At 30.4% G+C, this 12,388-nt stretch overlaps 1 protein-coding gene across 1 annotated transcript in view; it reads right to left on the reverse strand.

Moving 5' to 3' along the window:
* The window catches only part of LOC123011527 (hemicentin-2), a 125,428-nt gene that overhangs the window by 29,798 nt on the left and 83,242 nt on the right, over positions 1–12,388 (reverse strand). The window contains exons 2-3 of the mRNA XM_044408995.1: positions 11,668–11,800; positions 6,457–6,665 (exon numbers count right to left, since the gene is read on the reverse strand). Of these exons, the coding sequence (XP_044264930.1) occupies positions 6,457–6,665; positions 11,668–11,800 (342 nt within the window). The remainder of the gene's footprint in view (positions 1–6,456; positions 6,666–11,667; positions 11,801–12,388) is intronic.

Below are 12,388 nucleotides of genomic sequence, written 5' to 3' on the forward strand. Positions count from 1 at the left end.
CCAAAACCATGTATATCATTCCACGTATCATAAAAAATTACGAAACCATTGTTATTTTGAACAAATGCATACAAAATCGGTTGGAAATATTAAATTATTATATATTTATTTGAGAAAATAACTACAGAGATTAAAATATGAAAATGTATGGAATGTGAAATATTTGTGTAAAAATTTTAAATCATGTATATAAAAATATAATATCTACAAGAAAATACCATATACCATACACGCTCTGTTTGTTTAAATAAGTAAATGGTACTCTTGTAAAGGATAAATATTTTCGATTTAAATTTTTATTTTTTGGAATTCAACCCTCTTTGGCTAAAGACTATTTTCTAACATAATTTTAGTTTAGAAAACACAAATATGCCTTGGATATTTACAAAAAACTTACTTTACTGTAGGGTAAAATGCCTTTTATGTGGTAAAAACGATAAAAATTATTAAGAAAAATACGACCCTCCACCACAGATAAAGCCGCCAAATATGAACATGAAAAGTTAAATTATTATTGTTATTTCCAAGGCATACTTGATTTTTCAAAACTAAAATGATGTTACAAATTAGTCAAGCAGGGCTGAACCTCAAAAAATTAAAATCTAAATCGAGACTCTTTTACAAAAGTCGTTTCACCTATCCGTGGAGGCACACTGTATATTGAAATATGAAAATTTAACTTAAAAAAGTGATTTGCATATTCCACACAATATTTTGTTGTATATTTTTGTTCTGCATAAAACTGAGTGCAATGTAAATAATTGTATAGGAAAACCAATTTGGCTTTAATTATGTCGACCAACTGGAATTTAACAAAAACCAAAGTAAATAGTTAAAACCGGAAAAGATGTCATAACTTCAGTCGTAGTATGGAACGGCCTATGCTCGAATTTTCTACTAGCTCGTGAATTAATTGCTAAGGTTTATTGTCGTTTTAAGCCGCCACGCCCGCAATGAATAATATTAAAGAGTAATTTTACATGTAAAAAATTCTCGAGCGAAACAATTAATAAGTCTGTGGCTTTGTTAGTCTCGGTATTTAATTACAAGATTCCAAGCAACTCCAAATGGCGTGATTTGACTTGTCTAGGTATGAAAATCAATCGTCAAGTCGGTATAAATTGTCAAAAGCAGAAAGCAACGTATAGTTTAATTAATATTTTCATAAAGCCTAAATTATAGCCAAAATCGCTGTAATTTTCATAATTTCCGAGAATGTTAATTAAACATTCCGAAGAAGTTGGAAACAAAACATAAGTCGGGTAATAATTTCATCTTGAGGTCGGAATGTGGTTTTAGCCTTATTTATTTTTAATTTCGAAGCTCACACAAAAAGGTGTTTGCATTAAAGGAGTAATACGACTTTTCTTTAAATAACTAATGAATTTTCTTGTAACTTTGTTTGTTCAACAGACCTTAATTAAGGAAATTTTAACACTTTTCTTTTAACTTTCATCTTTACTTCCTTAAGAAAGCTTTTATTAAGTTATGATTACATTATCTCCTTGAAAAACATTACGCATTAATAAAGTACAGGGAAGGAAAATTCACAGATAAACTTGATAAAGCACCCCCGAGTAATGATTTCGTGATTACAAGAGATGTAATGCTCAACTAGCGGCTACTCGTCAAATGAAACTACAATTATTCGCCTTATACAATACTTAGAGTCATTAGTTTTTATGAAACAAGACGTTGTTAGCATTTCCCCTTATCTCAAATCACCCAGACGTCAATATCAATAAACCAAAAAAACCAAATTGTCATTTTATATCCCTTGACATTTGATAAATGCCGTCTTGGTTTTTCCGTTTTTTTTACGTCCAAAGATTAAAAACTTTAAAAAATATTAAAAACACTCGAGATTTATGGTTCGCAACCACACTACACGCCATTAAGCCGATTCACAAAAAAAATTATTAAAAATATCCCATCTTTGTCAAGTTTAATTTAAGCCTTGGCAATAAAATTTAATAACACAATAGATAAACGCAGAATGGTAAAAGTTTACCTCTTCACGTGTTGATTAATCCAGATGGTGCATTTCTCTTGTCTGCGAGCCGCAATTCCGTCATCTGCTCAACACGTAAATGTAATCATGTAAATTAGATATGCAAATACAGCTCTTTGCGCTCCCTAGACATTGTTGAGCGTTTTTGAATTTGAGATGTTTAACCTACAAGTTTGTTAGCGAGCTTTAATCCTATACAGACTCGTAATTCTACATATTAATTCGTTTCGAATTAACGGCAAAGATGTTAGTTCTGTCTTGTCGAGATTTTCAGAAGTCAAAAATTCTTTCATAAATCTCTCACGCAGCAGAACCAAATAAGTTATTCAGACGCACCACTAATGAATTTTACACGCAACTGACAAACTGTCGAAGTTTTAGAGTATGTGCTAAGCTGACACAAAAAGCTTTCAACAATTTTGAAACTTCCCTAAAATATTCCAAACAAAGTCAAGAAATTTTCAGTGAAATCATTATTTTAATAAAACTACAAAGACTCATTTGGTTTAATTGAATAAAGTAAACATGCAATAGCAACAGAATGAAATTTTTACGTGTTATTTGTTCATTTAAATGAAACATCCTAGAGCAGAATACTCGTAATAAAATGGTAAAATTTAAATGTGAATGTGATTCGTACTCTTATTCTAAAAATGTGCTAAAACAATTACTAATACAAAAAAAATTAAAACATATTTACATACTTTGCATAGAATTTACAAAAAATTTCACTGCAAGGTATAAAATACACGTACCAAATTGTTATACATACCTATAAACATTAAACAAAATTTGATAAATCGCTAGTCAGATATTTATTTCTTTTCCACTATTATATGACAGATGAAATGCATTTCAGACTTAACATAATATGAATATTTAAATTTTAGATGTGTTTATTAAATAATCTTATTAAAAATGTTACATTGTCGATTGTAACATAGTACGATACATATTTATTTTGGTGTTCTACATTTGATAAATCGATAGTCAGATATTTATTTCTTTTCCACAATTATATGACAGATGAAATGCATTTTAGACTTTACATAATATGAATATTTAAATTTTAGATGTGTTTATTAAATAATCTTTTTAAAAATGTTACATTATGATCAATTGTAACATTGTACGATACATATTTATTCTTGTGTTCTACTCTTTTTTTTAATAAAATGACTTTCAACTCTCATTCTCATTTATAATTTTAACTATGTACAGTGTGTTCCGTTTTCATTGTTACAAATTTAAACAGGAGATAGAATATTCAATTTTAACACAAAAGTTTCCTATGAACATGTATCGAAAGATGCTACGTAGGGGAGCTATGCCCTTTCAAAGAGTTTTTCCAATATTTCCGAAATCATTATAGATAAAATTACAAAATTTGTTACAGATGGTAACCTTTATACACCTAAACAAAGATAAAATGTTAAAATTTCTAATCAGGGGCTTCCTAAACTAGGTAGGCTTAGGGAAAAAAGTACTTTTTACTATTTTGCCTGTAGTTTCTTGCCGCTTACAGCAACAAAATTCTGAATTTTTTTCATAAAAAAAGTCTCTAACGATTTTCCGATACAATTTACCAATTTTGAGTAAAATCAGTTTTAAAATTTATGTTACAGAGCATAAACAGCATACAAGTATAAATTAAAAACTAAATTCGTTTTACCGTTTAAGATGCCCCTGATTAAAAATTTCGACATTTCATCTTGGAATTCGTTTAGGTGTATAAAAGTTACCAGCTGTACCAAATTTTCTAATTTTATCTATTCTGAAATATTGTTAAATATTTAAAAAAACGCACCCTTTATAGGGGTGTAGCTCCCTTATAAACCATCATGTATTTATCAATTATCATCTATTTAAATTTGTAACAATAAAAACGGAACACCTGTAGATTTACAGTGTCCTATGAAGTTAATAATATTTTTGTGCAAGAAATGAAATAACATGTTTTCTGTTTAAGGTAAATTTAACTATAAATTTATAAAACCAAAGCTTAACATAATGCTATCCCGGCGCATCCACCATTTTTACTACACATGTCAAAAAATTATAAATCATCTATACACAAAAGTACCTAGACATCATTAAACAAATTGTGTTAAATATTATTAAAATGATCAGATAATGATGTTAAAAACAATCCTTCTCGTAATGTTACGTGTCTATAAATACGCCTAGAGTAATATTAAAAGTTAAAAGTTGTCTACAGCTTGAAGAAAGATAGCAGGGTATAAAGTCAATTTGTACTCATTGATTAGGTATCTTTTCTTAATTTTATTTCCTCTGATACTAGGTATATTGAGTTATTACAATATTTTGATCTGAAATTTACCATATTTTCAAAAATTTAGGTTGGATTTATGTTTATAGAAACCGAATTAAATATTTATTGGAATTAAATTTGATTCGTTACGTGATTGGTTAAATTTTGACATTTTAATTTTGACAATAAGATATCAGGATTTTGAAGTTAATCGCGATTAACTTAATTTTGTTTTAATCCACTTTCTGTAAACCCACCCTTAGTTTGTCAATTATTGTTTTGACACGAGTATTAAACACTTAACTGTTTTTTTAACTTTTTAAAATAAAAATCATCAAATTAAAATTTTGAAGATAGCATCTTATTTCCATTACCAAAAATTTTCTTTGCTTTTTGTTAAAATAATATGGTTTTTATATTGAGGTGAATTTTGTGTGTTTGTTTGCTCTTTGAAAGCGTTGTATCAAATACTTGAGAATGGGCATCACTACCTAATGAATAATGATTAGACAGAATTCTGTGCTAATATATTGATAGAAACACACTGCAAGTACAATGTTGTAGGCAGAAATAAGCTTTTTGCTTCAGAAACTTTAAAGAAAAAAGATGTCTATAGAGAAAAAAGTTATTTTACAAAAGATATATGCAGGTATTAGAACGATTAGCAATAAATTCCCAGTAATTTTTAGTCGGGGCGCAGGCACCTCGAAAGACGTTTATTTAAGAAGTTCGTCCGGACTCGAAAACACACAATTTTTGAAATCTAATTTTTACGTAAAATTTTCTGCTGAAGTCGAATCCAAAAGTGAAATTGCCTTCACTATAAAAAAGACGTTTTTGTGAAATTGATGCATGTTATAAATTCAGCTTAAGTTAATTATTACACTACTTCAAAAAATGAAAGAAAAAAATATTTTTCTTCAATATTTACTATTATTCTTATATTCTCTCTGTGGTCATTGGTTGCTGAGGTATCGATAATCAAAGACAAAAGGATCCTTTTTCATTTAAAGTCAGATATCTTAGCGACAAATTGAAGTAAAGAGAATATTAAAAAAGCATATTAAAGGTGAACATACTATCCAGCCCATGCATTGACTTAACTAAAAACAAACCCCGACGTCCGTGGACCAAAAACAAAAACAAAAAAATTTAGAATTTTCTCTCCTCACGATATTACTTAGGATTGCGTGGTAACCGTAGCACAGAAAAAAAAAATGCCAAAAGATCCCAAGACTAGAAACTTAAAGCTTCCAAATGTTTTTTTTTAATCTTGATACGACAATTTTTAGATGAATTACAGCCTTTCAAATATCATCAAAAAATTTAGGAAAAATTTTTGTAGCTTTAATTTTTTGGAGTAGTGTACTTTTTCAATTCGTTCCTCAAAAACGGTGCAACCAGATACACTAATTCAATTGGGTTCTTTCTCATTCTTGTTAATTTTGTATTTTCGTCAATGTCTTGCTAAAAATGTTTAGCAAATCTGCACTACAAATTGCATCTAAATTTTAACGGTTTTTTTTCTGAATTCTGCTTGTACACTATTCATCTTCAAGTTTCCAAAACCTGTTAGCGGTACCAAATTTGTCCCTGTTTTAGTGCTTTTGCCTCTAAATTTTCTTAGACCATTTTTTGCTGACATTTAATGACTTTGTTTTCAAATTAAGTCAAAAACCAAAACTGCCAACTTCCTTTATTATTAAACAATTTTAAAATTTTTCAGTCGGAACCTCTTAATTCTATTATTATAACTAGGTAATTAAGAAAAAATCAGAAATTAAAAATTAAAGCTTGTAAAAACGTGGAAAGTTTTTCTTTTTTAAAAATGTAAATCTGTATTTAAAAATTTTGAAATTAATCTCAAACCTTTATTTTGAAATATTTATTTCAATTTTCCCCGGTGCATGCTAATATTTTAGGTCATAAAAGCACTGATAAAATTTTTACACAAAGTTTTTAATATCTTTCCAACTAACGAATACTGGGAAAACATTTTAATTTTGCTTGAAATTTTCTGCGCCGGCATGGCATCTGGAACTATCTTGAAGAATCTAAGTGTATTAAATTCCTTCATTATTTTATTGAAACCAAGTACGAGATCTGATCCTTATTATCCCCGAACATCGTCGTAATCCAATTCCAAATTAAACCTCTCTCATATTCCACTTACCGATAACAGTGAAGTTGACTTTACTATTTCTGGTGGGTGAGTTTTTAAAATCGACTCGACATCGATAAATTCCTTCGTCTGAAAGTTGAATCGATGCAATTTCTAATGTTGCAGGTGACGTGGTGTGCCGAAAATACGCCCTGTCTCCGAAAACATGTGGTGACGACCAATATTTTGCCTGACTGAACTGTCGAGCCCTCACGTCGAAACTGAAAAAAAAATTAGCGCATAAATCAGCCGAAATTTCGTAAACACGCTCAAGTTAAGTATAGGGATCCTTGGAGGGAAGCGCCGGTGCGGAACAACGACTTCCGCAAAACTCACACACACCCTTAACCTTAAATAGATTGATTGATATCTCCATCCAAAAATACACAAAAACTTGATTCGGTGCTTAGCTATAACATGTTGTGCGTCAATTGAAATACACGAGTAAAGAATTTTAAATATTGCGTATTTCATGTCTCTTAACCATTTGAAACAGATGTAATAAAACATTTTTACAATTGAGATTAAAATCAAAAAAGTAAGAACAAAATACGACTTTGTCTTCAAGTATGAAGAAGTAATAAATTTAGTTTTATAAAATTATTAAAGTGCAGTCGGCACTGAAAAGAACAAGTTATTTGTGGCAAGTCTATTTTACTGAAAATTTTATATTATAATTATAAAGTGACTATTATAACACTCTAAAATTACATTCAATACCGCACGAACAATTTACGTAATGTACCCTTTCGGTTTTCTCAAGTCAAACGCCTTAAAATCGCGTGTTCAACTTCTTTATTCCTCTCTAATTGCCACTGGAAGCTTATTCAAGTAACCGAAATTTAGTAAAGTGTCAGTTATTGTAAAATTACAGTCAATTTGACCAATTATACTCCTAGAAATGTTTGGAAATGATTAAGTTTAAAACCACTAATTAAAAACTTTCCAAGAAAAATAAAAAGAAGCATTATCTTAATTTCTCTCATTTGCTCCAAAACTATTAAAGTACAATCTTCATTTATTTTTTAAGTTCCAATAAGATGAAGAGAATTTTTCAACAAAATTCGATATTTGATTCAAGCTAAATGCAAATGAATGGCTTCTGAGGGACAAAAATATGATATTAAGTGCCATATTCATGCAAGTTTTAATTAAAAGTACGCTTTGCAGCGTAAAAAAGCACATCTGAATGCAGTTATAGGGAGAAATCGTGTCGATACAAAAGAATAGAAGTGTATTTAGTCCCGCGAGTCTTTTGAATGGGATGACTGCGCATAAAACGTATCTGCAATTCTTTACGTTTATGGTTGCGCTAAATCGATATTTTCTTTCAGAGGGTAATTTAAGTTCTAAGTGTATGAGATTATCACAGATTTTGAATACTGATGAGAGTGTAGAGCCTGCAGCGGGCGGATGGAAAAGAAAAACAAGAGAAAAAAACTGCGATTGAAGATTAAATCAATCGCAATGTGTTGCTTAAGGAAATTGCTAACTAGTTTGAAGGGTTTAAGCAGATGTTGCCGGACTTAATTTTCTAAATGAAATTCACGATTTGATTGAAAGTTTAATGGAATTGTCACTAAAATTTGTAAAAAATTGAGCGATGCAATGACATACACATTACACATAATTTAAGTTGACATTAACAAGAATAAATGAAATCTTGTTTTGTATTTTGAAAAAAATTAAAGTACAATTCACTTTAAACCATCAAAAATTAAAAAAAAAAGAGTTTTGCACAAAATCAATTCGCTATTTCGTTGTACCTACTTGTCCTTGAAATGTTGAAACTTGATTAAATAATGAACTGAACTCTCAGTTCTTCCTTGACTGTGCCATGCCTCACGTGTTTAACCAACAAAAATTCTTCTCCTGAAGATGATACAATAAAGTATCGAAACGTCGCAACAAATTTAATAGTTTCATTCATTCTGTGTCCTAAAACACCCTAATCAAGATTACAATCAATTTTAGACTTTTGAAAAGGTCCACCTAACGTAAAAGTTTGAAAACTTGTGTATTATTAAAACTGTAGCACTACTTACAAGTACTCATACATATGGATAAGTAGAACCGTCTGAAGATGTATTTTGGACATAAAATAATATACAGAATAAAAAAATCATTTTCAATTTAAATTTAATTACAATTATAAATATACCTACACGTCAACATTCATAAAAATATAATATTAGCTTGAAACTATACAAATAATTTTACAAAAATATAGGTACAAAAACAATAAACAAACAAGTTTCCGTAACATGCTATTTGCTTTGTTATTAATATTAATATTGTTCAACTTTTAAATTAAAAGTAGCTAGCAGATATACGTATTTGTTCAAAAATTGTTGGTTTTTATCTGGTTTACATTTGTTATTTGTTGTTAAAATTAATGCAACACTTCTTTGTATATTAAAATTTTATTCATAGGCCAGCAGCATTTATCTATAGTGCTGTTTCCATAACATTAATTCCGATGTTTATAAATGTAAAAGTAATCTAATCTTTGACATAAATTTTTTCGATTAAAACTTTAAATCTTAAGGATACCACAAACCACTATATATATATATTAGATTAGATTACTTGCATTTATGACATTTAAAACTTTTAGCAAGTCTTTAAGAAAAATCTTTTGCGGTGAACTCGTTTTCATTAAATTTTTAAGAATTTTAGCAACAAGTAGGTAAGCATTTTTGGTGTGATATTTGTCTTGGCTCAAAGGCCGTAAATGTGAGTCAAACGGTCGTAATCTCAGGTTCAAGTAAAGCTAGTCGCGAAACGTTCATATTCCTTGTGAACTCTCTTGTCCTTTAACTTGATTTAAGTGTTCTATTAAAACCACTACCTACCCCTTGAAAACTCAAGATCGGCTTTTATACGGGAATGAATATTCATTACTTCGTTCCAACCAGTCTTGGCAAGACAATAAAAGCTTTTTCAAGCCTTAATGTTCAACTAACGTTGTAATGAAAACGTTTGTCACTCGTAAATTTATCACGAGGCTGACACACAATTAGTATCCACGTAAAAATACCCCCGAAAGTGCTCTATTAATAGCGAAGGGTCGAAACAACAGACATAAAATTTCCCAACTGATCGGATTAGCTTTTTAGGTCTCCTTTTTCGTCCATCACGTTTTATCTCGGTTTAGGAAAATCGTTGCACCTCTATTTAGTCTCAAGAGCTCTCTCGTTCCTTCTACTGTCAAAATAAACCTTTCCCGACTTAGTTATCCTCTCATTTATTTCATACTAAAATGCAAGTGACAATTCCCACGTTACTTTAAGATCACCAACGTGCACAAATTAACTTTAGTGGTAATAATAGTGAACTCACAAGAGTTTTATGACGCAGCGAAAGACTGCTCCACATTCATAACTCTGCTCGAAAAACTAATACGTGCACAACCGTCAAGGATAAATTTATTTGGCTCAAAACAGACGCAAAGAAAAGACTTTATTAAAAGAGATCATCTAAACACAAAAACAAATTTTTCGAAAATTTTGAAGACTAACCACCACTACACCATTTGATCAAATTACACTGATAAGACTAAAGCGAATTGCGAATTGAATGTTTGATTTACTCTCAGAGATAACTCATTTATTTAACCACACACACTGCAGTAAAATAAAACAGTGCACAAATGAAATTCATTTGCGCCAAAATTGCTCTACATCATTTTATTCGAGTATTAACTGTTTGCTAGAGCAAAACAGGCTACAATTATATTGGGATAATTCAGCGTGGCCGTTTTTAGAGTCGTAATCCATCGATCTAGCCCAATCTCAGCTGAATAAATGCATCGTAAAATTCTCAACGTTGTATAGAAATAGTTTATGAAGCAAGCGCTGATTTATACTCCTGTTTTTCAAAGAGACTTTGTGATTGTGACAGCAGAGACAGATATATTGTACAGGGTGACCTAGAGGTGCGTGCAAGCTCCAAAACTTTTTTCTATCCAAGCTATCGACTTGGGTTTTTTTAAACAATAGATCCCATAATGAAGCACATTTCAAAAACACGAAGTTATCCAAAAAGACTGTCTGTTGTAATAGATTTGAAAGTATTTTTGTTAATAATTTGAAACACTGCAACCGGACACGGTTTTGACTGACAAATACTTGACCTACAACCCTTCAAGATTGTTGAATTTTTGTTAATCAAAAGCGTACTCTAACGGTTACCTTTAAAAATTAAAGTCATAATTGCCAACAGATTCTTTCATTGTGGATCACTTACACTTTATATTTTAGATTGACACATCCATACAATTCTAAAAAGAATATGTTTCAACAAAATAAAATTGTAACAGAAACAGGAGTAAATCAAAAAGAAGCAATTTTAATAATCTCTACAGAAACAGAAAAGGAAGACAGGAAACAATGTAAAAATTTTGAGAAAAGGCTACTTATAGAAAGTGCTCAAATAGGTTACCATCATGTTCTACACAAGCTGCTATAGTTTTTTTTTAGCAAATGAGCTCTGAACTCTAGCAAGCGTTGCTCCATCAGTGAAATGGAAGGCTTCCGTCAAATTTTACGACAGCGGCCTACTAGATTCCATTTTTTTTTCGAAAAAAATCTACATTTTTTATTTGCAAAAATCTCACAAATTTTACAAAGTAAATCCCACAAACTATATATTGGCAAAAAGCTCAAAAAAAATGCTATGCAACGATGCAATAAAATAAAGGGTGTTGTATTTGAAAAAGTCGAATTATTGGAATTTGTAATTTGTCATTTTCAACAAATCGTAGTAGGCGATGGAACATCGACTCCGAGTTTGCCTTTCTCTCAGAAGATGCGGTAAAACTTAAAGAATCGACTGGAAAAAAGTTCGTTACGTTATCTTAAATGGTTCTAAAATTATGAATATTTCTGTGGATTTATGCACGACCATATTTTAACATAAATTGATATAAGTCAAAAACTATTGCAGATAATTCTAAGAAACTGGGTGAGTTACATCGACAATTTAGTGGAGAATTCAAAAATGTAATGTAAATTGGGGGTTTTCATTTAAAAAACACAACTTAGTGGTGTATCTTATTTTCAAAGATCCGGTATTAAATAAAAATATTTTTCTAATGTGCTTTATTATCGGACCTACCATTTAAAAAAAATCAAGTCGATAGCTTGATAGCTTAAAAAAGTTATAGAGGTTCCACGCATCCCTGGATCACGCTGTATATAGTCTCGAATATAATCCACTAACCTGTAAAGAGGTTCGCCGATGGTCTCCTTGAACCATAGCACCATAGCGACGGCGTCATCTCGTTCCTTCGGATTTATATCACAGGGAAGGCCCTTCTTTTTATTTAATACTCCTTGAACTTCCACCATTGGAACTGTAACAATTATTCCTATGTTAGAAAACAAAGGTGAACGATTAAAATGGCTAGACGAAGCCACGAATTGAACGTCATTGTGGAGAAAGCAAAAATGGAAACGTCCATGAATAATTCTCATACAAATAATCAAGGAAATGGTTTACTATTGTCATGAGTTTTAAAGGGAGAGAGGAAAATCCACTATGAATTTTACCAAGGCTTTTCTGCTTTTCCGGCTAATGTTATTAACCAAAAAGAATCACAAAAGGAAAAGCAGAAGCGATGAAGTACATTGCTATTTACGTAAGTGATAAAGGTTGATAAAAACTTATATTCTTATAAGAAAGAAGGTTTGAAACCTGTTGAATCAGTATTGTGATTCTAATACAGGGTGTGTCAGATATGGCGCCCGAGAAAAAAATTTCAAGCAAGATAAGATACCAGGAATATGGAAAAAATGTTCAAAAAATTCTATCTGTCAAAAAATTTTGACATTAATTTTTTGACATTTGTCATTTTTTATGTCTATTTAATGATACTAATAAATGTTGAATTTTTTAGTTAGAAATTGTTCCTAGTGAATTTTGCGGTAAAAAGTGAAAAAAA

The sequence above is a fragment of the Tribolium madens genome, unplaced genomic scaffold (genome assembly GCF_015345945.1).
Source record: "Tribolium madens isolate multiple individuals breed KSU strain unplaced genomic scaffold, Tmad_KSU_1.1 Scaffold_91;HRSCAF=231;Tcas5.2_LG7, whole genome shotgun sequence".
Classification (NCBI taxonomy): domain Eukaryota; kingdom Metazoa; phylum Arthropoda; class Insecta; order Coleoptera; family Tenebrionidae; genus Tribolium; species Tribolium madens.